At 44.4% G+C, this 27,211-nt stretch overlaps 1 protein-coding gene and 1 long non-coding RNA gene across 3 annotated transcripts in view; one reads left to right on the top strand and one right to left on the bottom strand.

Moving 5' to 3' along the window:
* The window catches only part of LOC142663956 (uncharacterized), a 197,147-nt gene that overhangs the window by 133,810 nt on the left and 36,126 nt on the right, over nt 1-27,211 (bottom strand). The gene's annotated exons all lie outside the window — the stretch shown is intronic.
* Nucleotides 1-27,211, top strand: part of RBM20 (RNA binding motif protein 20) — a 242,329-nt gene that overhangs the window by 205,960 nt on the left and 9,158 nt on the right. The window contains exons 8-13 of the mRNA XM_075842809.1: nt 2,868-2,947; nt 3,035-3,659; nt 3,980-4,078; nt 5,965-6,553; nt 10,677-10,778; nt 11,001-11,122. Coding sequence (XP_075698924.1) covers nt 2,868-2,947; nt 3,035-3,659; nt 3,980-4,078; nt 5,965-6,553; nt 10,677-10,778; nt 11,001-11,122 — 1,617 coding nt within the window. The remainder of the gene's footprint in view (nt 1-2,867; nt 2,948-3,034; nt 3,660-3,979; nt 4,079-5,964; nt 6,554-10,676; nt 10,779-11,000; nt 11,123-27,211) is intronic.

Below are 27,211 nucleotides of genomic sequence, written 5' to 3'. Positions count from 1 at the left end.
CTCGTGGGGTATCCTTGATCCTGAGGAAGGTGAGAGCTCAGCCGAAAACTACACGGGGGGAACTTGTTAATGATCTCAAGGCAGCTGGGACCACAGTCACCAAGAAAACCATTGGTAACACATTACGCCGTAATGGATTAAAATCCTGCAGTGCCCGCAAGGTCCCCCTGCTCAAGAAGGCACATGTACAGGCCCGTCTGAAGTTTGCAAATTAACATCTGGATGATTCTGAGAGTGATTGGGAGAGGGTGCTGTGGTCAGATGAGACTAAAATTGAGCTCTTTGGCATTAACTCAACTCGCCGTGTTTGGAGGAAGAGAAATGCTGCCTATAACCCAAAGAACACCGTCCCCACTGTCAAGCATGGAGGTGGAAACATTATGTTTTGGGGATGTTTCTCTGCTAAGGGCACAGGACTACTTCACCACATCAATGGGAGAATGGATGGAGCCATGTACCGTCATATCCTGAGTGACAACCTCCTTCCCTCCACCAGGACATTAAAAATGGCTCATGGCTGGCTCTTCCAGCACGACAATGACCCGAAACATACAGCCAAGGCAACAAAGGAGTGGCTCAAAAAGAAGCACATTAAGGTCATGGAGTGGCCTAGCCAGTCTCCAGACCTTAATCCCATCGAAAACTTATGGAGGGAGCTGAAGATCCGAGTTGCCAAGCGACAGCCTTGAAATCTTAATGATTTACAGATGATCTGCAAAGAGGAGTGGGCCAAAATTCCATCTAACATGTGTGCAAACCTCATCATCAACTACAAAAAACGTCTGACTGCTGTGCTTGCCAACAAGAGTTTTGCCACCAAGTATTAAGTCTTGTTTGCCAAAGGGATCAAATACTTATTTCTCTGTGCACAATGCAAATAAATATATATATTTTTGACTATGTGAATTTCTGTTTTTTTTTAATATATAATCTATCTCTCACTGGTAAAATTAACCTAGCCTAAAAATTCTAGACTGTTCATGTCTTTGACAGTGGGCAAACTTACAAAATCAGCAAGGGATCAAATACTTATTTCCTTCACTGTATATATGACTTTTACACTGCTGCTGTATTCTGTTCCATCTAGTTTCTGTTGCTTTTTGTCTGCAAAAATAACCATGTCTGCAGCGCTATTCTTGCTGTAAAAAAAAAAAAAAAATGAATCCCTGACGGACCCCGTTAAAAGGAATTTGGATCCGTCAGGTTTTTATTAAAATCCTTTTGAGAGCGAATTGATCAAAACTGCCATGACTCCTTTACCCATTCCTGCCACAAACATTTTTAATTTTCATTTTTTCCTCCCCACATTCCAAAAGCCATAATTTTTATATTTTTATGTCGATATAGCCCTTGATTTTTCCGGGATGAGTTGTTGTTTTTCGTGGCACCATTTATTGTACCATGTAATGTACTAGGAAACAGCAAAATATTCTTTCAGGAGTGGAAAATGAAAAAAATAGCGAATCCTCCATTAGTTTTCACAGCGTTCACCCGATAACAAATTTATATATTTTTTTATATTTTACTACTTTTACAAGGAAAAAAACGAACTGTAAAAAATAGAATTTATTTTGTGTCGCCAAATTCTGAGAGCCATAATGTTTTTATTTTTCCGTCGATTGAACGGTATGAGGGCATATTTTTTGAGGAACGAGCTATAGTTTTTAATGGTACCATTTTGAGGTACTTGCAAGATTTTGATCACTTTTTATTCATTTTTTTGTGGGAGATAAGGTGATCAAAAAACAGCTATTCTGGCAGTTTACTTTTTAGGGGTACAAAGTTGGCAGACCTGGTGGCCTTCATTAGGACCCCAGGCTGCCATGCCAACCATCGACACCCCGCGATCGCGTTGCAGAGAAGCAAGGGGCTGTTAGAGGTGGTCACCCTCTCTTTTTAACGTTTTTAATGCGGCATCTAAGGGATTAAATGAGAGCGATCCCGCTCGTCACATACAGTTGACACCCACATTGTACGGAGCGGGCTCAGCCCGTGAGCATGCTCCATACTTCCCCCTACCCGACTATGACGTAGGTATACGCAATGCATGGGAAGAGGTTAAGAACAGCGGCCATGGCGCCAATTCTGTCTATACACAGCCAGATTGATAGTCACTTTGAGTGACCTTTTCAGCAACCAGCAGTCCCATGTCATTACAGTACAGGCTGAGAAAGTGATCATTTGCCATCAGTTGCTGGACAGCTAACTCAAAAGTCACTTTTGCAAAAATGGCAGCCACAACAGAATAGAAAAATACCTAAAAGTAAAAAACATTAACTTTTCTTATTGTACTAACTCCTCATGTATTACGGTAATATATGTTATAACTTTTGTTTGAAAATTGTATTAGGAGTTGTCTGATTCGGACAACACCTCAGCAGAAAACATCCGATAACTTGGAGTTCCCCTGTCGGGACACGGTCCCCACTTAAATCGAGGAGCTGTCCGTGTAATGCATAGATAAGCAGGGTCATCCAAAAGTTGAGCTGCTCTCTGCCTAATAGGGCATATGGTATAGGCAGGGGCTGTCCCGACCAGACAACCCCTTTAAGCTCATCAACATGTGCACAGTTTCATATATTTGGCAAAATACTATTATCACATAGAAAGAAGTATGCTGTGTGATCTGCTTAGCAGGGTGAGTACAGAAAAATTACTTCTATAAGTAGTTTACATTGTGTGCTCATCATATTTCATATGCAGAGGAGTGTTGCCTATAATACTAGTCACAGTCACCAATCACATATCTAATAGTTCTCAAGTGGGGTCCGTGATGGAAGATTACATGGCTGTCTGTTGGTAGATATCAATCTACTATTGCAGGTTATTCCAAATATTAATTATATTATATTATTTTTACTTTGTAGAAGCCCGGTAAGACTGTTGATGCCATTATCCATGATTTACATTCGCAGAGGGATAGGGACTTGTTTCATGATACAGACAGGTAAGTTCAAACTTTATATACAGGAAAATAAAATTGGGGTAGTTTGGATTTCTGTGTTTGTTGTGACACATTTGTTTTTACGTGCAGATATCGAAATGAAAGGCCTAGGTCACGCAGTCCTGTGAGCCGCTCCTTGTCCCCAACGTCCCACACGCCAAGCTTTACATCATGTAGTTCAACCAATAGTCCATTAGGAGCATCTAGAACAGAGTGGGGAAACGGAAGGGATTCCTGGGATCAACAAGGATATGGCAGGTGGGAACATGACCGAGAACAAGGTACATGGAGGGAAGGTGGGGAAGAAAAAAGGGACAGGACAGACCACTGGGTACATGATCGAAGGCATTACATGAGGCAGACTGATAAGCAAGAGATTGATGAACGGATAGATTCATCTAGAGGACACAGGGACAAATATGGCAATTCTCACTCGTCATCCAGGTACAAGAGCAGAGAAGGGGAACACTATAGAAAGGAGTCCAAGCTAAAACCTGAGGCAAAGGTCTCTGAAACATCTGGAAAAGTGAAACGGAAAGAAGAAGGCAAATCAAGAGACGACAAAGAAAGTCAAGAGGAAGATGTAAGCAAAAAGGACACATCCGAGTCTAAGCCGAATACAGAGACTGAAGGCAGCACGGAGCAGAATATGGATCCAAAAATTAAAATGGACGAAACAAGTGAGGACGTTAAAGAAAATAAAGATAATAAACAGGTGAGTTCGTTATCTATTTAAGATCTAGGATGAATTTGTCATAAAATGAAGACTATCACTGTAACTCCTTCACATTACAGGTTTACTATAAAATTTATTTTAAATATTTGTCATGTTGATTTTCATAATTTTCAGAATGCAATTATGACACATATCAATTTTATCTATGCTCCCAGATCTGTCTAAATGTTCTATATCATTTTGTCCAACCACGTCTTAGGCTTCGTTCCCAAAACTTCCTAAAACTTATTGGAATTTTAGCTAATATCCCACTTCTATATATTTATACTGTAGCTAATATTCTTTGTATAATTTATCAGACTGACATAAAAGAAAAGGGAATGAACCATAATCATGCATCGGGCAAAGCTGGAAATGGGTTGGAAGAACCAGATATCAATCCAAAAACTAACAATAAAGTAAGTATAATTTAATTATAATGAAAACATTTAAAAAAAAATGTGTTGACCATGAGCAGACTTCCCTGCTAAGATCTCAGTTGGGTACATATCATTCTTTCAAACACCTACTAAAACTAAAAATGAGGGGGGGGGGGGGGTTAAAATCAAAGCTTTCTGTATGCTGCAGGAACAGTTTTTCAGAACATTGGTAGAAAAAAAAATAGGGTTGTTAATTTCCGGGTAGTCTAAATGTTCAGATATCATTTTGTAAGGGAGAGTGGGGAGGTTTCTGTGGCAGCAAGCTGCGGTGCTGCCACTGGCAAAGTAGCACAAGCAACATTTCTGTTTTTTGTTTTTTTTAGTTAATGCCTTTGAATTGCGATCTCAAACAGAGCAGAATCTAGGAAGTTGTGGATATCATGCCAAGTATTGTTGGAAAATCGATATTTTTTTTAATTGAGTGTCCTTTTAATGGCTGCTCTTTTGATTATGTATAATATGGATAGAACAACAGACAGGAGTTAAAAATGAAAGCAGTGCGTCTGTGATCCTTTAATTTAATCCCACAATCCTTTAACAGAGCTACTAATGTGCCCTTTAATCTAATAATAAATCAACAATTTGCCGTGTTAACCCACCAGTCATTAAGAGATGGTATTGCATGAACCTAAGCATTTAGAGCCTAAAAAAGAACTGTACCCATTGATGAAAATGATCCGTTGACTTGTGTCCCTGGCCTATGTTATTTCATCTGTAGCAGTCGAATTTGATATATAGCTGACACTGGTTTGCATAGCTGTTGTGTAAGGAAATTGCCCTGCAATGACCTTGCCTTGTAGCTTTGCTTTACAACGTTTTTTTTTTTACGTGTTTGCTCCATGTATAAATTACTTTGCATGACTTTCCTTGGCAATAGTAACTCAAAGGCACATGTGTCAGATATATATCAGATGGTGCACAGACGTAACATGGTCTACGCTAATTATAACTATATATGTCCCTCTTCTGCCCTTTTTCTGTCATGGACATTGAAGTGGGACTTTGCCACTTATTTCAATATCTTCAGGTAGCAAATGATACACGATACATTGTGGTTAATGGATATTTGTGTTGGAAAAAATGTTCTGGGAATACCTCCAGATCTATCCCTTTCTAATTATGAGCTAATGCTATCAATATCTGTGTGGGCAGACAAACAGGTCCTGTAAGCACGGACGGCAGCTATTATAGCACCACTAACTGTCCTTCAGGGCACTGAAAAATTGTTATTAGACAGTAAGATCTGATAATACTGCAAAAACCAGTTAAGAATACTTACATTTCAAGGCTACACTATACAAATGTTTAATATTAATTGACTAGTAAACTCACTTTAATCTGGTGATCCCCAACCAGTAACCTCATGTTTTATAGTATACGTGGTTTTGAAAACATGCCAAATTTGATAGCACATTGACCTCTTTTCTGAATAACTGTTTTGTGTTGTAGTTACAACCACAGGCCATGAATTTCATTCCGTTTTACAAGCGGAACTTTTTATCCACATACCTATTCACCTAGCTCTACTGTGGTTGTCTGGGATTAAAAAAAGGGTGCAGTTTTTAGCGCCGCTCTTGTCCAAGGGATGTGTCTGGTATTGCATCCCTATTCGGTGAATGAATTTTGAAATCCTGCAGTTACTCAGTTTATAGATCATGTTGTTAAACAGAACATACCTGCAAATGAACATAAATTAGGAAGGTGCTATAAAACTATATCCAAATATGTTGTGTAGTTTAAATATAAATAAAACTAGGTCTAGAAACTAAGTAACTAAATCTTCTATTGTCTTTCTGTATTTATACTCTTCATGGTTTCAGATTTGCAATACTGTATAACTCTATATGCATCTACCCCAATCACAGGAGCAGGAATGGGACAGTGGAAGTGAACTGGAAGGCGAGAGCTGGTACCCAACTAACATGGAGGAACTAGTGACGGTAGATGAAGTCGGAGAGGAAGATTTAATCGTAGAACCAGACATTACAGAGCTTGAAGAAATTATTCCAGTAATCTCTAAGGACAGAGAGAATTGTATTCAGATGTGTGCACTTGATATTAACACTGTGAATTTACAATGTCGGCTCAGTCAAAGAACCAGGAGTGAATGCTCCTCTACAGAAATGAGTTGCACATCACTTAAAGGAAGTGCAAGTCCTGACAGTAGCTGCTGTGGTCCAGTTGCAAGTATGCCTAATTTAAATGTGAATTCTAAGGATAAATGTGATAAACTGGAAGAAAATGTCAAAAGTCCTAATGGGCTCCATAGACAAGAACCCACAACAGAACATATAGGTGACATCACAGATTCTGGTACAACAGAGCATAAAGATAATAGCAGCTCCGATCTGTCTACGAGAATGGACCCTCCTGCAGACAGTAGTGTGACAATGGTGGACGTACACCCCCAAGGGGAAAGGCAAAATAAAAGGGAAAGAGAGATCTCAATTTCCGGTAAGCCACATAAAGGTTGATCAATTTAGATTCTTCAAATGTACGTGTGAAGCTAGAATTTTGCATTTTAGTCATCTTGTTGTTATGGTGTTACTCAGCGTCGGACCGACCCACCAGAGAACCAGGGATCCTCCAGTGGGCCAAGGCTCTAACACAATAATAGGTCTTAATGGTCCAGCAGAAGACAACCCTATTTGGAGGCAATAACTTGCCACTGGGGTCTATTTCTTGTGGGAGAAATGACAAATTAACCGTTAGACCTTATTGATGATTTGTGCTGTGTGCACAATGATAACAACAAGGACTAAGATTAAATAAAAAAGTAGACATGTACATGTTTTACATAGATGAAGGGTAAACCCTCAGAATAATCTCCTCTGGTGGGCCCAAAGAATCCCAGTCCGATGCTAGTGTTACTTGTATGCTCTAGCAATATACAGTAGTAATACATTGTATATGTAAGTGTGTGTGTGTGTATATATATATATATATATATATATATAGGTACACAAAAAAAATGTCAACCGCACAGTCCAGGTCTCATAAAAATGAGGGTGCAAGCTCGCCAGGGATACGGCCAGTCTCCCAAGGTATATATTTTTCCAAAAAACAGGCAGCACTCAAAAAGTTGTAGCAAAATTAGAAAAGGTACTTTATTCCATCAATCCAATACAGCAACGTTACAGCTCTTCAATAGAGCCTTTTTCAGCTTAAAAAAGGCTCTATTGAAGAGCTGTAACGTTGCTGTATTAGATTGATACAATAAAGCACCTTTTCTAATTTTGCTACAACTTTTTGAGTGCTGCCTGTTTTTTGGAAATATATGTATATATACACACATACACATACGCGCGCGCACACATACATACATTTAGTTGCAAGAGAGCATATCTGTACCAAGTACGGGGGAGCAGTGTATATTCATTTTCTGAACATTGTACCTGTAATTGTAGAGAACAACTATTAAAGTGTAGGATTTTGCAAAATTATCATTTTTCTATATAACTTGTTTAGTGGATTCTACTTCTAAATAGCTGAGGGCTATTTATTAGGCCATGTTCACACAGCGGAATACTACGCGGATTTCGTGGCAAAATCTGTGTGAAATCCTTGTCCTATTGTATTCAATTGGGAATCCAAGTTGCGGAAAAAAAAGGTGACATGTCACGTCTTAATGCAGAAACCACGAAGATCAAACTGCAAATCTGCGGCAGAAATCCGAGGCACAGCCCCGGATTTCTGCCGCGGATTCCCTTGCAAATCCGCCCTGTGAAATAAAAAAATTTATACTGTCTTTTTCACTACACTCTTTTATCCTAAAAGCTCCTAAAGTGGTATACATGGTCATAACACCTGTCAAATGTATAACTTTCATAATATATACTTTTTTTGTATCGTTCATGTATCTTCATTCCCCCTTCGTGCCGCGCCGAATCGGAGAGATTGTGGGAGGGATTAAGAGCAGGCGCACGTGATGGCACTGGAGAGACTGTTTACTGCAATCCCCATGATGCCTTGCGTGTGCCTCTCCTACTGCTCGGCATTCTTGCTGAGAAGCAGGGAGAAAGTGGAGTATGGGTTAAGAAGCAGAAAACACTTTGTAGATCAATGTCCCGCTGTAGATTCAGCCTCATAGTTAGTCTATTTGCACATGTATGACCACCAGCGGAAGGATCACTGGAAGGACACGCAAAGCGCCGTACACTAGAAAAAGCCTGGGGCCACAAACTAAGGTGATAATTGGTATATCTCCCGATCTATACATTAAATTATAGGTACCTTTTCCTGTCCTAGACCACTTGCATTAAGCCCTTCAACATTCCATCCAAATAAACCAATTGTATTTAAATTCCTGTACCATCTACAGATTTAGTGGGTGTTGTGGCATTTTGCTTGGAAAGCTCCCTTTAAAATATTAATAATTGTTACATTTCCCCATTTCTTATTATATGTATATTTTTTAAGCACTTTTGTTAAAGTTTACAGAGAAATGGATCACCTACATTGAATATCCAGTGGTATGTTAATGTAACTAGCGTGCGTAATTGAATACGCGCAATCTATACTTTTTCAGACCACACATCAGGTGTGTCTCTTCCAATCCAGTATTCTTTTCACATTTGCCATCATTGATGGACTGAAGAGAGCAGCTGATTTCCAGTGACATTTCTCTTACTAATATCATCTATTTCAGTGTGGTCCGGCCATCACAGTTGTGTGTGTATATATTTCACCTCTCTTATAACCTTCACGAAAACGTAGGATCTCTTGTCACTGAACAAACACAAATATATTATGAAATGCTCAAATGGCAGCATACATTTAACATAGTTTTATTATTCGGATTTCTCCTGTTAGCAGTCAGATCATTTTGATGACACATACGCCGGGCTTCCAGGAATATCAATGCTATGCCGTTGTCCTGTAAATCCATTCGGCCGTCTTTTTTGTACGGCACCCTGTAGTCTTGAGTTCATTGACAGACTATAGGTTTGTAACTTGAAGGAAATGTGTCATCAGAAAATGACCTATTATTTAAATCAAGGTTTTATGTTAAACATATATCTTAAGAATTTTTGGTGATTCCTTTTTAATTTTCTATGTTATTATCTACATTAAGAAATAGTTTTAAAATCTTGCAGTTTTCACTCTGGCCACTAAGCCTCACAATAGACTGATCCTTCCTGTTCTGTAGAGATTACACTAACAGGTACAGATCACACCTATATATAGATAACACAGGATCCACCATTCATAATAGACTGAACCTTCCTGTTCTGTAGAGATCACTTCTCATCAGTCATCTTATTATCATCACAGGTAGGATTACACAAAGGCTTCGTTCACATCTGCGCTAGGGCTCCGTAGGTTTCCGTTTCCATCACCATTGATTTCAATGGTAACGGATCCCGTGCCAATGTTTTCCGTTTGTCTCCGCTGTGCAAGATTTCCGTCATTTTAGTCGACTACGATATTGATTCCGTCAAAACGACGGAACCCTTGCACAACGGAGACAAACGGAAACCATTGGCACTGCATCTGTCACCATTGAAATCAATGGTGATGGAAACGGAGACCTATGGTTTCCGTTTGTGTCGGTCAGAGCTCCGTTCTGACGGAAAGCTCAGACGGAATGTCGGAACGGAGCCCTAGCGCAGATGTGAACGAAGCCTAACCGGTACAGGTAACATCTATATATAGACAACACAGGATCCACCATACATAATAGACTGACCCTTCCTGTTCTGTAGAGATCACTTCTTAGCAGTCACAGGCAGGATTAAGGTATGTGCACACACAAAATCAAAAAAGTCTGAAAATACAGAGGTGTTTTCAAGGGAAAACAGCTCCTGATTTTCAGAAGTTTTTTAAGCAAACTCGCGTTTTTTACGGAGCTGTTTTTCTATAGAGAATGAAAAACGGCTCCAAAAACGTCCCAAGAAGTGACATGCACTTATTTTTCGCGGGCGTCTTTTTAGGTGGCATTTTTTGAAAACGAGGCGTAAAAAAACGCCCCGTTGAAACAGAACGCCGTATTTCCCATTGAAATCAATGGGCAGATGTTTGGAGGCGTTCTGCTTCTGATTTTTCAGCCATTTTTCGGGACGTTTACGGCCCAATAAACGGACGAAAATAGCCTGTGTTAACATACCCTTACACTGACAGGCAACACCTTTATAAAGAGAATACAGCATCCACTAATAATAATAGGTGATGGACACAGCTCCCCTCGTCACCCTACATGTTAAATTACCTCTGCACAGGTCACAGAGCATGCCTAGAAAACTCTCCCTTCAAAGTCAACGGGTCCCCCCCTGTTCATATGTTCCTAAGGTCCATATCGCTGCTGTAAAGCAGATCAGGAAAGATGGCTGCCCCATAATCATGTACAGAAAACTGAATAAAAAATAAAAACAGAGTAGAAAGAAATATTATGTTTCACTATAAGGTTTTAATTAGAAAAAAAATATATAGGTGATACATTCCCTTTACATAGCTCTCTAGTTCCTTTATTTGTCTGTATATGTCTACTAATGGTGTCATTAGGCATTACAAAATCACTAAAGACCTTTCTGGGTTGAAAGATTTTTTGCGTCTTATCTAACCAACTCTTTATCAACAGAAGGAAAGTCTCCTGAAATTCCAGAATTAGAAACAAAGGAAATTCATTCTTTGCCTTCCTGGGAGCAGGATGACGTCTTTACCGAGCTGAACATCCCTCTAGGTATATACAGAGCACTTCATTCTGCCAAGTCATTTTCATTCCTTCAATGTGTGCATTTCACTTTACTAAATGAAAATATTAACTAATAATTGACCAACTGTGCAATCACAGAAATAAATGATATTAGGAACAAGGAGTGCAAGGCATAAAGTGTAAGGACCACTTGTGGATAAAATAGATTTTAGTGTGTTTTTACACATTTCACTCTTGTGTTCTTCATAGGTTTAGAATTTGTGGTTCCAAGAACTGGATTCTACTGTAAACTTTGTAGTCTCTTTTACACCAGTGAAGAAGCAGCAAAAACATCTCACTGCAAGAGCCAAGTACACTACAAAAACCTGCAGGTATTTATTATATTGTAATGGCACTTTTTATAACAGAAAAACTAGTTATATATGATTGAGTAATCACAGACCAGAGAGTCTGAAACTTCATAAACGTATTGCGACATTACCCCTGTAAATAATGACAGTCCCTGAAAATATATGCACCAATTAATCATGTAAAACTTGATGTACACGTATGATACATTTGAACTGTTAAACAGCCTTCTTTTCACTTCAAGTTTCAAAGTTTTGCAACTATTTAAAAATGTCACAGACACAACAATCTTAAAGCGGTTTTCGAGTCCTAAGAAATTGATGGCTTAGCCTCAGGAGAGGCTATCAATACTTGATCGGTAAAAGTTAGACTGCCAACACACCCACCAATCAGCGTTTTTTTAAAGGTGCCGCTCGTGCGAGGGCTGCTACTCCTTTATTCCTTACCTGCTCGTACTGTGAATCGCCGACAAACTTTTAGCAGCGGTTCACAGTATTACAGCCTCCTCTCATTCACTTGAATTAAGGTTAAAATGAAGAGGAAGCAGCGCTCGTACGAACGCCATGATCCCTTCAAAGCAGCTGATCGGCGGGGGTTCCAAGAGATGGACCCCCACCGATTAGATATCTTAGGACTGGAAAATCCCTTTAAAAGGAGTTGTCTGGTTTAATGAACCCATTTTTAAACACCTTAATAAAGAATTAGGAGTTAACAGAGGGGATGGGGTCTACCATTTAGTTGAGGAAACTCACCCTCTTCTCTTAGCCAGAGCAGAGGGCAACCACAAAGAGTTTCTTGCACTGCAGGACCCAGTATGTCCGTGCATTACGGGGACATCCTATTAATTTAAATTTCCCCTGTGGTGGCGCTGCAGGAAAATTGAGCACTTGCTGCCATGATCCCCCACAGACTACAGCTGATTGAGGGGTTCCCAGAAATTACGCACATTGTGATAAGCCCATCATCAGCGGACCCTGCTAACAAAAAGAGATGACCCCTTTTTGCAGCCTTAACTCAAGAATATTATACAAAAGAGATAAATGATACATGCCCCCTCCCCTTATCCCAGACTGTAAATACCATTACCAATGTCCACTTATTTTTTAACATGTATCTAATCTGACATATGTGCTTTGTTTAATGGAAAATCTCCTTATTTGGAGATGATAATTGTTTAACCCAGAAATATGCATAAAAACACAATTAATTATCTCTTCTATATTAGCAATTTATAAAAGTTTATAAGAGAGTGAATTCATGTGGTATATGTGGATCTTGTGGCAGATTTTACCCTTTGCACTGAAAAGCGTGAAATCCGCCAAATAATGGGCAGGCTTCCCTCAAATCTGCAGCGGAAACCCGATTCACATGTGTTATACTGTACTTTGTTGCAGATTTATTAGATGTATAAGTCTCTATTGTAACTGTTGCTTCTATTTACAAAAGTCCTCTACATGGTTACTAAAGTTTACACATGTAATATAGTGTATTTGTATATCTACTATAGACTAGAGAGTCACATGTATGACCCATGGAAGTGGCAGTAGCAACCAGAATGAAAACCTACTTATGCTGCTGGATGCAGAATAGAATAAGGATTTTATTACAGTTTCTTCACTTTTCATTTTAGGACTGGGCAGCTTTTATTTACTCTATTTTTTAGACTATAAGACGCAGTTTTTAGCCAGAATAAATCTTGCTAAAAAGTCCCTGCGTCTTAGGCCCCATGCACATGAACGTATGTTTGCGGCCGCAATTCACCCACAAATCTGCGGGTGAATTGTGGCCCCATTCATTTCAATAGGCCCATGCACACGACCATAGCTTCCATGGTCCGTGCATGGCCCAGGTGCCTGGACCACAAAAAGAACGGACATGTCTTATTACGGCCGTGTTTTGCGGTCCAGGCTCATAGAATTAATGCACGCAGCCATGTGCACGGCCCACGATTTGCAGGCGGCCCGCGGGTGACACTCCACGGCCGTCCGACCCGAAAATCACGGCCGTGCACATTGCTACGGTCGTGTGCATGAGGCCTTATAGTCGGCAGTCCAGGGACCCGGCAGCACCAGGCCCCCTGACCTCTCCTTACTTAACCCCTTCCCGACCCGTGATGTGACAGATGGTATTTTCAGGTGCTACGGTGTTAATTGTATACTACAACATTCTAATATACATACATAAAATAGAAGTTTGGGTTTCCACAGGGCGTGTTTATTGATTTTTAGGGGAAGTTCACATGCGGCAGATTTATTGCAGATTTGGTGATCTGAATGGGGCTCGCAAAAATCTATTCAACTGCTGCAGAAACAATCCCATTCACATGTATGGAACTCCGTTCACACATTGTGTAAATCCTGCGTTTTTTTCGCAAGGGAATTCGTTGCAGAAAATCGGCAGCATAATACAGCAAAGTGGATGAGAGAGAACAAATCTCATCCACATGCTGCATAAATACTGAGCGGAAAAAAACGCTCAGAAATTGACCTGCGGTGCGCAATTTTATTCAGCAGCGTGTCAATTGTATTTGTGTAAATGCTGCTTATTTGTTGCGGATTTTCCCCATTGAATGCAATGGGGAAGTAAATCCCACAACAAATAGCAGTTGTTGAGTTTTTTTGCAGCGGATTCACAGCGAGGACGCCGCAAAAAACGCATCTCTGAAAAAAAATTAAAAAAATATCATACTTTTTTTTTAAACTCGTTTTATTGAAGATTTGTAGTACAAATGCAATAATACCATACACATAGTACAGAAAATAAGGCAGAGATGTGAGTGATACATAATACACCAACATTGCAGATAAAGGAGAAATACATACATGTATTCAGACATTTAACGTGTATCCCATGGTAAATAAACAAAATAAAACAAAACACTGTTTCATGAAATACGTAGATCCACAACCCAGTAACTCATTTATGTCTCAGTGAATGGCGGAGGTTATCATACCTGTGTGGGGTATACTGAGTCACCGCAGAGGCACACCATGCTTCCCATATGTTATAGAATTTATCAAGGCATTCTCTCTGTTTATACATTATCCGTTCATAAGGAATGATCGAATTCACAAGTGATTTCCATTTAGCCACAGTGGGAGGACGCGGATCCATCCATCTAAGAGCGATAGTCTTCTGTGCCATAAACAGTATTTCCCGGAGGAATATTTTCAAATAATGAGGCCAGTATTCATCTTGTAGAATACCAAACAGACAAACTTGGACTGGGATATGCAGAATTGCAGTAGCTACCCCAACTACCTCATCCCAAAAAGAGGAAATATATGGACATGCCCAGATCATGTGCCAAAATTCTGACCTAGGAAATCGGCACCCGTGACATTCCGTGTTCGGACATCTACCCATTTTGTGTAGCCTAACAGGAGTAAGATAACTTTGATGTATCATGAATATTTGTATCATCCTGTTATTAGTGGCTGGAGACACATATAGCGGAGAGGATAGGATCTCCTCCCAATCCCCCTCTGTAAGGTCGGGTATCAGTGTAGTCCACTTGTCTTTTACCTGTAGTTGTGAACTGGCTAATCTGGCCGATATGAGGGACGTGTATATGGCAGATATCAAGCCTCTGGGACCTTGGGATCTAAAAATTCCTATCAGAGGAAATTGTGAGAATACCGTGTCAGAGGAAGGGTACTGGGCCCCGAGAGCATGACGCAATTGTAGGTATCTGTAAAAGGCAGTCCTAGGTAGTGTAAAGTCAGACTGCAACTGTGTAAATGACTTAAAAGTCTATGGGCCCGTAATTACGGGCGTTTTTTACGGTCGTGTGCATGGGGCCTCAGTGGGGAAAAAAAACATATTCAAAAGGTTTACATAGCCTTTAAGTAATATAACGTTTATGTAGGTATCATACAATGATTAAGCTTTTACTTACATAAAATCGAAAACTTTTTGAACATATTTCAGCAAAGCTAATTTAATTAAGAATAAAACCTCACTCCCATCAACAGCTTATGCAGAACATTACTCCCAAATTGACCCCTCCAGAAACATAAGAATGTTAAATAGTAAATCTATAGCCTGTTGAAACTTTTTAGACACTCCACTTTAGCTATTACTACTAAACTGTTGTCAATGCCCAGTAAGCAGCTACTAGCAATGGATGTCACTAAGCTGGTGAATGTCATAAGCGTCATTTCTATTATGTAACTTACACTATTTTTGGCACAAAATTTTAATAAACGTATCTCCATTTTATCACGCTGCCTACATCTTGTGTGTTATACCAGTAAGGTGAAGCCGATCTTCACTAACTATAAATCTGTTTTGACACGTGTTTAATATTTAAAATGCAAAATACCAGCAAATATTTCTATGTAATCTCATTATGGATAGCAGTATATATTACTTTAACACATGACACACCAGCTGGATTGTGATGTTCCAAGTTGTTTAGTGATTGCTTTGTGTCATTAGAAAGGCTAAATAAAGTCTGGCACTGTTATATAGAATGATATATGATACCAATAGCAGAAAGCTTTTTGTATTCCCAAAGGCTTGTCCTCTAGTGATACACTTGATTAGTCAGAGGCAGTTCTAATATCCCACCTTCTGAAATGTTGTTTCTCATTAAATGCATAAGCCCAGTGCTAGTGAGACTGTAGACAGATGCTTTCACTTGAAAGGTTTAAGTAGCTGACATTAGCTGGGCTTTGCCCCAGAAAGGGATGGTACAAGACAGTTGGCGTACTTGTCATATTTTAATAGGTTTCTGCTCTGTGCTGTCATTATCCCTTGGTAATATTCGAGGCTCGGAGTAGCAGACGACCTCAGCAGCCAACATCTAAACTGAGAAGACATATATCATGGTGACATCAGAGAGGTTGGCCGTTTCCTTTTACACACCCATGGTGTCATCTGAAAGGTATTGGTAACTCTGTCAGTTGAGGAGGGACTTTATAACTCAAAGCCCTTTTCCTGAATTAGCATTTCAGGTTTTGTACACAGAATATTGCTTCACATTATGTATTTTCCAATACTAAGATTACGTGTTTCCCATTTAGGCCTTTACAAAACTTTTCTTTAGCACTAAGGTGTGTGTGTGTGTGTGTGTGGGGGGGGGGGGGGGCGCATTAGGATGTTATTTAACAAATACTCAGTAGGTTAAAGTGAAGCCCCTGCTTTCCTGAAATTATTTCTACTGTAACACCTACGTTCCAGACCTTTTTTTTTAGCTTGAGAACCATAATGAAAGATAATAGATTGTGTTGAGTCCGTAGCGTCCATGGCCGCGGACCGCCGGGTTTACTCACCCCTCGGCGGCCGCAGCCATGGATCTGTGAGCGCTGGCTCGCATCTCATTCCTAGGAGACGCCAGCGTTCACTTCCGCTCCATGTCCCATAGGGTGCGCGCACACACTCGTGCCCGGCCTTAAAGGGCCAGCACGCACAAATGGAATCATCAACCCATGGTTCCCTGGAAGAGAGTCCTGCCCTTCTGATCCTTGGCGGAGCAATGTCAGTCTTGCAAATGGTCCCTTAGTGTTATCCTGTTCCGGTTACCCGTGCCCTGTATCCTGTGCTGTGTCCTTGTTCCAGAGCCTGTGAGTGAGTCGTGTCCCTCAGCACCTGCTGTCGTCTGCCACGTCCAGTGTCATTTGCCACGTCCAGTGTGATCACTTCTGGCGCAACCTGCTGTCATCCGTGTCAAAGCCTCGGCCACTGTCTGGACTATTCAGGTACCCTAGTGCGGGACATTGTATTGCTGGGGTACTCTGTTGTTTGACCAGCTGCCTCCCTGATACGGCGGTGCGGCCTAGTGGGTTCACATACCCACAGACCGTGACAGTACGCTCAGGCCATGGACCCCGCTGGTCAACGTGAGACCTTGACGATACAAGCCATGCTGGCCGAGATGCAAGACCTTCAGTCACGGCAAGACCAACTCCTCCTGTCGGTGAACACCATTGCACATCTGCTGGTTGCCCAAACCACAGTCGTCACCGCACCTATTCCTTCTGTTTCTCCTGTTACACTTCCTGTCTGTACCAGTGCTGATCCCCTATGCTTCTTGCCGCTACCTCCTCGCTAGCACGGAGACACAAGGTCCTGCCGGGGATTTCTGAATCAGTGCCAGACCCACTTCAGACTACTTGCTAGGGCCTTCTCTTCTGATGACGCAAGGATCGCCTTCATAATCTCTGTCCTTACTGGCAAAGCACTGGCATGGGCAAACCCTCTGTAGGAACATCAGGGACCAGCTACCCATGACTTGCAGTGCAAGGGAGAGTTTCTTCTACTGCTGCATCCCTGCTGACCCTACACCAGAGAGACCTCTCCGTGGTCTCCGAGTATTCCATTCAGTTTTGTATCCTCGCTGCTGAACTGACCTAGAACAACGAGGCTTTGGTGGCCACATTCTGGCAGGGACTGTCTTCTGGGATTAAAGACGAGCTGGCCCCTCACAATTTGCCACCTACCCTGGATGATCTCATGCTACTAGCCACTCGGTTTGACATGAGGATCCGGGAGCGTTCCCAAGTGGTTCTCCGGGAGGGAGGATTTCCTAGGCTGGCTTCTACTTTCCAGCAGTTCCTACTGTCGTCTTCAATTGTTCCACCAAAGAAGCCTATGCAGATGGACCAAGTCAAATTGTCCACCCTGGAGAGACAACGCCGACGCACTTCAGGACTTTGCCTGTATTGTGGCCCCAGAGGCCATGTTGTGCAATTGTGTCCCCAGAGGCCAGAGAGACCCCAGTGCCTAGGATTGGTTGGAGAGATGGCCCTACGCGGAATGGCACCAAATGAAAGATTCAATTCCAAGCTGACCAGTCCTGTGACTATAGTATCCGGCAAGAGAACGCACCAGGGTTTCTGCCTATCTGGACTCCGGGTCCGTGGCAAACTTCATCCAAAAGGTTCTAGTGGATCATCTCCAGTTGCCCACAGTTCCCCTGGAGACATCTTTGGCTGTTGCCTCGGTGAATGGATTGCTTCCCCCTGATCCGATTGTATCTAAGTCCAAGCCGCTGAAGCTCCAAGTTGGAGCCCTTCATTCGGAACTAATTTTGTTTCTTGTTTTGCCCAAAGCCATCAATCCTGTTCTGCTGGGCCTGCCTTGGCTTCGACTGCATGCCCAAATCCTAGACTGGAATTCCGGAGAGGTTCTCCAATGGGGCTCAAAGTGCCTCGGTCACTGTCTGTTGCAGATCCATCCTGTCCAGCCTCCTCTGCCTCAGTCATTGGCGGGATTGCCCCCTCATTTTGCTCAGTCTGCGGATGTCTTCAGCAAGAGGGAGGCTGAGACGCTGCCTCCACATCGGACTTATGACTGCCTCATTGCACTGGTTCCAAATGCCTCTCTCCCCCATGGACGGGTATATCCTCTATCCATGCCAGAGACTCTATCCATGTCGGCCTATATCAAGGAGAATTTGGAGAGGGGTTTCATACGAAAGTCTTCCTCCCCAGCCGGTGCCGGGTTCTTCTTCGTGAAAACAATAAAATACGGATCTCTTTGAATCTGCATTGACTACCATGGTCTAAACCAGATCACGGTCAAGAACAAATACCCGTTGCCACTTACATCCGAACTGTTTGACCGTATACAAGGAGCAAGGATTTTTTCAAAACTAGACTTGAGTGGAGCTTATAATTTGATCCGAATCCGTCAATGTGACGAGTCGAAGACGGCGTTCAACACCCGAGAATGGCACTATGAATACTTGGTGATGCCCTTTGGACTGTGTAACGCTGCCGCGGTGTTCCAGGAATTTGTCAACGATATCTACCGAGATCTCCTCTATGTCTGTGTTATGGTCTATCTCGATATTTTGATTTCCTGCCCACATACGACGACTTATCGGAGGCATGTCCGTCAGGTTCTACTTCGATTAAGTGAGAATCGTTTATATGCCAAGCTGGAGAAGTGAGTCTTTGAAAATAATTCTCTGCCCTTCCTGGGATACATCATCTCGGATCAAGCTCTCAAGATGGATCCTGAGAAAGTAAAGTCCATTCTGGAATGGCCACATCCTCAAGGCCTGATGTCCATACAGCGTTTCCTGGGATTCACCAATTTCTACTAGCACTTTATCCCAAACTTCTCATCACTGACAGCACCAGTCTCTTCCCTTAGCAAGAAGGATGTGAACGCCAATGTGTGGACTCCAGGGGCAGAATCTGCGTTTATTAGCCTCAAGAAAGCCTTCACTTCAGCCTCGATCCTCCATCATCCTGTCATGTCTCGACAGTTTTCATTGGAGGTGGATGCTTCTTCTGTTGGGGCAGGTGAACTTCTCTTCCAGAGGAGCTCCAAAGAAAAGCAGTAGTATGTGGCTATTATTCGAGACTTTTTTCTTCTGCAGAGTGCAACTACTCTGTTGGGGATCGGGAGCTACTGGTCATCAAATTGGTTCTGGAGGAGTGGAGACATCTGATAGGGGGCGCAGCTCACCCCATCCTGATCTACACAGACCACAAGAACCTCAACTATCTCCAGTCGGCTCAATGACTAAACCCCCATCAAGCCAGGTGGTCGCTGTTCTTCACCCGTTTCCAATTTGTGCTCCACTACCGTCCCGCTAACGAGATTGTGAGCGCCGATGCCCTGTCCAGGTCATTTGAGACGGATGACACGGTGGAGTCCCTTCAAAGTATCATAGACCCATCCTGCATAGTCACTGCCAATCCTTTGCAGGTTAGGGACAGGAGAAGAATTCTCCGCTGGGAACACAGCTCTAAACTGGCTGGGCGCACTGGTGTTCGTAAGACCCGAGACCTGATTACTCGTCACTTCTGGTGGCCCACGCTACCCAAAGATGTTGTGGACTTTGTCTCTTCCTGCACGGTGTGTGCTTCTAACAAGATTGCCCACTCCAAGCCTGCCGGCCTGCTCCAACCTCTGCATGTACCCAATGCCCCCTGGCAGAACATTGCGATGGACTTTATCACAGACCTTCCTCCCTCAGCAGGATGTAACACTGTCTGGTGGTGGTGGACCGGTTTTCAAATATGGCACATTTTATTCCGCTGACCGGCCTACATTCTGTTCCCCGACTGGCGAGTCGCTTCATTCAGCATACTTTCCATTTACATGGCTTGCCCCTTCACATCGTGTCTGATCGGGGGGTTCAATTTACCTCAAAATTCTGGAGAGCCCTCTGTAAACTCCTGGATGTGAGATTGGACTTTTCCTCAGCCTATCGCCCCCAGTCCAATGGGCAAGTCGAGAGGATTAACCAGATCATGGAGAATTATCTCCGCCACTTCATCTCCTTGCAGCATGATAACTGGGTACAGCTTCTTCTATGGGCCAAATTCTCGTATAACAACCACACCAGTGAGTCCACCACTTCCACACCATTCTACATTGTGTACAGTCAACATCCTAGAGTTCCTCTTCCTGTGTCAGCTACATCTCAGGTACCCGCTGCTGACTCTGCATTTGGGGACTTTCTGGCAACAGACCCGGTCCTCTATTTTGCTGGCAGTCGATCACATGAAGGGAAAAGCGGATATAAAGAGAAGAGAGCAGCCTCCGTATCATCCAGGTACCAAAGTCTGGCTGTCCTCAAGGAACATTCGTTTAAAGGTGCCTTCATGCAAGTTTGCTCCCAGGTTCCTCGGTCCTTTTGAGATATTGCAACAGATAAAGCCTGTCTCCTATAAGCTTTGGCTGCCTTCTACCCTCAAAATCCCCAACTCCTTTCATGTGTTCCTCCTGAAGCCTGTGGTCCTAAACCGCTACAGCAAGACTCCCAGTCCCGCAATTTCTCCCAGCGGTTCATATGATGTGTTTGAGGTGAGGGAGATCCTGGACTGCAAAAGGGTAGGAGGAAGGACTTTCTATTTGGTGGACTTGAGAGGGTTTGGTCCTGAGAGTTCCTGGGAGCCGGAAGAGAACCTCAGTGCCCCTCCTCTCATTAAGAAGTTCCTCTCTCGCTCTGGTCCAAAGAAGAGGGGGCGTAAGAGGGGGGATACTGTAGCGTCCAGGGCCGCGGACCGCCGGGTTTACTAACGCCCCGACGGCCACAGCCATGGATCTGTGAGTGCTTGCTCGCATCTCCTTCCTAGGAGATGCCAGTGCTCACTTCCACTCCGATCCGCCGTGTCCCATGGGCGCACGCTCATGCACGGCTTTATAGGGCCAGCGCGCGCACAAATGGATTCATCATGATCAACTGCCCATGATTCCCTGGACTATAAAAAGGGCGCTGCCCTACTGATTGTTGCCTGAGCGTTGTTAGTGTTCCTATGTCAGTCTTGCAAATCGCCCCTTAGTGTTATCCTGTTCCTGTTGTTACCCATGCCCTGTATACCGTGCTGTGCCCTTGTTCCAGAGCCTGTTAGTGTTGGAGTCGTGTCCCTCAGCACCTGCTGTCGTTTGTCACGTCCAGTGCCATCTGCCACATCCAGTGTGATCCTCCATGTCTGGTGCAACCTGCGGTCATCCGTGCGGTCATGCCCATGGCCGCGGGCCGTCAGGCTCACTCACCTCCTGACGCCCGCAGCCATGGATCTGCGAGTGCTGGCCCCAGTCTCCTCCTCAGGAGACGCCAGTGCTCACTTCCAATCACCTCGGCCGGGTCCTGTAGGGAACTGGGAAACGCTATGGCCAAATTAATCATGAAAGTCTTAAAGGGGCAGCGCGTGCATCGGACTTTCATGATTAATTTGGCCATAGCACCCTGGACTATAAGAAGGGCTCAGCCCCTTCCTTCCACGCCTGAGCATTGTTGTCATACCCTAGTTTGTCTATGCAAATTGTCTCCTAGTGTTTCCCAGTTCCCAGTGTTCCCTGCTCCTGTATCCAGTTTCCTGTATCCAGTGTTATCCTGGTCTAGTACCGTGCTGAGCTGAAGTTGTGCTGAGCTGAAGTTGTGCTGTGCTGTAAATCATGCCTGTCCTGCTTCACCACACCTGACGTCTACCTCTGCCTAGTCCCAGCCGAGCCTGCCTTGCTACTGTCCGAGCTGCCACAGGTACCCTATACGAACTATAGACTTTAACCTGCGCCCTGTTGGCCAGCTGCCATACCGCCAAGGTGGTACAGCCCAGTGGGTCCACGAACCCAACGTGACAGTACGCTCAGGCCATGGACCCCGGTGGTCGATCCAAGACCATCACGACGTCGCAGGAGATGTGGGCGGAGACCTCCGGTCTCGACAGGACCAACTCCTCCAAGATTTGAACATTCTCGCACGTCGGCAGGAGGCACAAGCTGCCATTCCCCCTACTACTCCTCCTGGCAGTACTGTTCCTCAGACTACAACTCCTGGCAGCGTGGATCCTCGTTTTTCTTTGCCACTTCCTGATCGCTATGATGGAGACGCAAGTACCTGTCATGGATTTTTGAACCAGTGCCAGATCCACTTCAGCCTGTATCCAAAGGCATTTTCGTCTGATGGCGCAAGGGTCGCTTTCATCATCTCTCTTCTTACTTGCAAGGCTCTTGCGTGGGCGAAACCTATTTGGGAGAGACAAGGACCAGAGACTCGTAACTTCCAGGGCTTCCTCAAGACTTTTCGCATGGTGTTTGAGGAGCCTGGTCGAGTCTCATCTGCAGCGGCTTCCTTGCTAAACCTGTGCCAAGGAGACACCTCCGTGGGCGAGTACGCCATCCACTTCCGCACCTTGGCGGGAGAACTGTTATGGAACAATGAGGCCCAGGTAGCTACATTCTGGCAGGGTCTGTCTCCTAAAATTAAAGACGAACTTGCCGCTCGAGATCTACCATCTACCCTGGATGACCTCATCCTTCGACCCGCCCGGATAGATATGAGGATCCAAGAACGGCTCCAAGAGGCTCGTTGGGAGGGAGGCCATCCTAGTCCAGTCCCATCCTTGCAGCAACCTCTGCTGTCCTCAGGTGCCGACCCTCCTAAGGAGTCTGTGGGGATGGACCAGTGTAAGCTATCCACCCAGGAGAAAACGCAGATGCACTTCGGGACACTGTCTATATTGCGGCCTCGGAGGCCATCTTGTGCGTCTGTGTCCTCAAAAGTCCCAAAGCCTAGGGTTGCTAGGAGAGACAACCTTGGATAAAAAGGGACTTCCGTCTAAATTGTCCATACCAGTGACCATAGTGTCCGGCGAGAGAACGCATCAGGTCTCTGCATATCTGGACTCTGGATCCGCTGCTAATTTCATTTGTAGAGACCTGGTGGATCTTCTTCAATTACCCACTACCCCTCTGGAGAGGCCGTTGACGGTTGCATCTGTGAATGGACTACCTCTGCCAGATCCAGATATTGTTCTTCACTCCGAGCGGTTATCATTCTTTGTCTTGTCCAAGGCCGTTAACCCTGTGTTGCTGGGCCTACCTTGGCTCCGATTACATGCCCCAGTCCTGGACCGGAACTCTGGAGAGGTTCTCCAGTGGGGCCCTGAGTGTCACAACCGTTGCCTGGGACAGATTCGTTCGGCTCAGCCTCCTCTGCCTCAGTCATTGGCAGGATTGCTGTAAAGGATTTGCCAGACACAACTTCTGTGTCGAAGCACGTGGTTAATCAGTCTGCATCTGCTCCTAGGTCTGATAGAGTGACTCGAACTTCTACCACTGAGGCTGGTAGGCTGAGGAGTGGGAGAACCTATCACAACATGGCCAGACGGAGCTAGCTCCCGCCCTCGGTCTATTTATACCTTCATTTCCTGCTCCTCCTTTGCCTGTGATTCTGTCTTGTTTCCTGGCTCTGCTGTTCCTGCTAGCACTATTGACCTCTGATTCAAATTGACCCTGGCTTTACTGACTACTCTCCTGCTCTGCGTTTGGTACCTCGTACACTCCTGGTTTGACTCGTCTCAATCACTACTCTTGTTGCTCACGGTGTTGCCGTAGGCAACTGCCCCATTTCCCTTAGCTTCTGTGTACCCTTGTCTGTTTGTCTGTTGTGCACGTATTGAGCGTAGGGACCGTAGCCCAGTTGTACGCCGTCGCCTAGGACGGGTCGTGCAAGTAGGCAGGGACTGAGTGGCGGGTAGATTAGGGCTCACCTGTGTGTCTCCCTACCCCGGCCATCACATAATCACAGGCTCATATACCTTTTCTACCCTGGTTCCTACTACTATGGACCCCCTTGGGACCCTGGCTCAGCAAATGCAGGGTCTCTCCCTACAGTTTCAAGCCCTGGCTCAGAGGTGCGACCAGCTTGATGCCAACCAGCTAGTGCCCTCCACCTCACCTCTTGAACCCCATCTCAAGTTGCCTGACCGGTTCTCAGGGGACCGGAAGACTTTTTTCTCCTTTCGGGAGAATTGTAGACTCTATTTCCGTCTAAGGCCCCACTCAGGTTCTGAGAGCCAACGAGTGGGTATTATTGTCTCCCGGCTCCAGGACGGCCCCCAAGAATGGGCCTTCTCCTTGGCTCCTGATGCCCCTGAACTTTCCTCTGTTGACCTTTCTTTTTCGCTCTCGGGCTCATCTATGACGAGACTGACAAGACTGCCTTTGCCGAGAGTCAGCTGGTGACCTTACGTCAGGGTAAGAGACCCGTTGAAGAGTACTGTTCTGACTTTAGGAAGTGGTGTGTATCTTCTCGCTGGAATGACCCTGCCTTGAGGTGCCAGTTTAGATTGGGTCTCTCGAACGGTCTGAAGGACCTGTTAGTTAGCTATCCCTCTTCTGACTCTCTAGATCAGGTTATGGCTTTAGCGGTATGTCTTGACCGACGTCTCAGGGAACGAAGACTTGAACGTTTTTGTGCCTTCTCCTCTGGCTCCCCCATGATGGCTCCCGAGGTTCCGTTGCTTCGTTCTTCCACGGAAAACTCGGATGAACCAATGCAACTTGGGGCCTCCGTGTCTCCCCAACAACGTAGAGAGCTCCGCAGGAAGAATGGTCTCTGCTTCTACTGTGGGGATGACAAGCATCAAGTGAACGACTGTCCTAGGCGAAAGATTACTCCAGCCATAAAAGTTCCGCGCCTAAGTAACCATCAGGGAGGTCGCTTGGGCGCACAGGTATTTCCTGTAAATATGAAACCTAATAAGATCTTGCTTCCCTTTAAGGTCTCTTTTGAGGGTAGGTTTGCCACCGGCAGTGCCTTCGTGGATTCAGGTTCTTCTGCTAACATTATATCTGTGGAATTTGCTATGTCTCTATATATGCCATTGATTGAATTGCCTAAACCTGTCCCGGTAGTGGGTATCAACTCCACCCCACTTGCTAATGGTTATTTTACGCAGAATTCCCCTGTTTTTGAACTCATTGTTGGCTCCATTCATTTGGAGCAGTGTTCTGTACTGGTGATGCAGGGATTATCGTCCGATTTGGTTTTAGGCCTTCCCTGGTTGCAGATGCATAATCCCACGTTTAACTGGAGTACTGGGGATCTTACTAAATGGGGTAATGAATGCATGACGTCCTGTTTTTCTGTTAATTTTATTTCTCTCCCTGAGGAGGTGAACACTCTACCTGACTTTATTCAGGACTTCGCTGATATTTTTTCTAAAAAAGGCCTCCGAAGTGTTACCTCCTCATAGAGAATACGATTGCGCAATCGATTTGGTACCAGGAGCTAAGCTCCCTAAAGGTAGGATTTTTAATCTCTCTTGTCCCGAACGTGAGGCCATGAGAGAATATATCCAGGAAAGCCTGGCCAAGGGTTACATTCGCCCCTCTACGTCTCCAGTAGGTGCTGGCTTCTTCTTCGTAGGGAAGAAGGATGGTGGTCTTAGGCCGTGAATCGATTACCGAAACTTGAATAAGGTCACTGTAAGGAACCAGTATCCCCTTCCTTTGATTGCTGATCTCTTCAATCAGGTTCAGGGGGCCCAATGGTTCTCTAAGTTTGTGTAATGCTCCTGCGGTCTTCCAGAATTTCATAAATGAGATTTTAAGAGACTACCTGGGGGTATTTCTTGTAGTGTACCTTGATGACATACTTGTGTTTTCCAAGGACTGGTCCTCCCACATTGAGCATGTCAGGAATGTGCTCCAGGCCCTTCAGGGAAAACAAACTCTTTGCTAAATCCGAAAAACGTGTGTTTGGGGTGCAGGAGATACAATTTTTGGGTCAAATTCTCACTCCTAATGAATTTCGCATGGACCCTACCAAGGTTCAGGCTGTGGCGGAATGGGTCCAACCTGCCGCCCTGAAGGCTTTACAGTGCTTCCTGGGGTTCGCTAATTATTACAGGAGATTTATTGCTAACTTCTCGGTCATCGCTAAGCCTCTTACGGACCTTACTCGCAAAGGTGCTGATCTCTTCCACTGGCCTCCAGAGGCGGTGCAGGCTTTTGAGGTCCTTAAGAGGTGCTTTGTCTCGGTCCCAGTGCTGATTCAGCCTAACCAAATGGAGCCATTCATCGTGGAGGTTGACGCCTCCGAGGTGGGAGTGGGTGCTGTCTTGTCCCAGGGTACTAGGTCTCTCACCCATCTCCGTCCCTCTGCCTACTTCTCCAGGAAGTTCTCCCACTGAGAGTAACTATGATATTGGCAACTGCGAACTCTTAGCCATTAAATGGGCATTTGAAGAGTGGCGCCTCTTCCTGGAGGGGGCTAGGCACCAGGTAAGGGTCCTTACCGACCACAAAAATCTGGTTTTCCTAGAATCTGCCCGGAGGCTAAACCCGAGACAAGCTCGATGGGCGTTGTTTTTTACTAGATTCAACTTTATGGTCACCTATAGTGCTGGGTCTAAGAATATTAAAGCTGATGCACTCTCGCGTAGCTTCATGGCCAGCCCTTCTCCTGAGGAGGATCCTGCTTGTGTTTTGCCCCCAGGTATAATCATATCCTCTGTTGATTCTGACTTAGCCTCTGAAATTGCGGCTGATCAAGCTTCAGCTCCCGGGAACCTTCCTGAGAACAAGCTGTTTGTTCCCCTGCAATTCCGGCTAAGGGTACTCAGGGAGAATCATGACTCTGCACTATCTGGCCATCCAGGCATCCTGGGTACCAAGCACCTTATTTCTAGAACATATTGGTGGCCTGTGTTGCTTAAAGACATTAAGGCCTACCTCGCCGATTGTGAAACTTGTGCTTGGTCCAAGACTCCCAGGTCCTGACCAGCGGGCTTACTATGTTCTTTGCCCATTCCCCATAGACCTTGGAGCCATATCTCCATGGATTTTATCACCAATCTGCCTCCATCCCAAAGCAAGTCGGCGGTATGGGTTGTAGTAGACTGCTTCAGCAAGATGTC

This window comes from Rhinoderma darwinii, chromosome 11, assembly GCF_050947455.1.
Source record: "Rhinoderma darwinii isolate aRhiDar2 chromosome 11, aRhiDar2.hap1, whole genome shotgun sequence".
NCBI classification, from domain to species: domain Eukaryota; kingdom Metazoa; phylum Chordata; class Amphibia; order Anura; family Rhinodermatidae; genus Rhinoderma; species Rhinoderma darwinii.
This window is presented reverse-complemented; position numbering and strand designations above follow the sequence as displayed.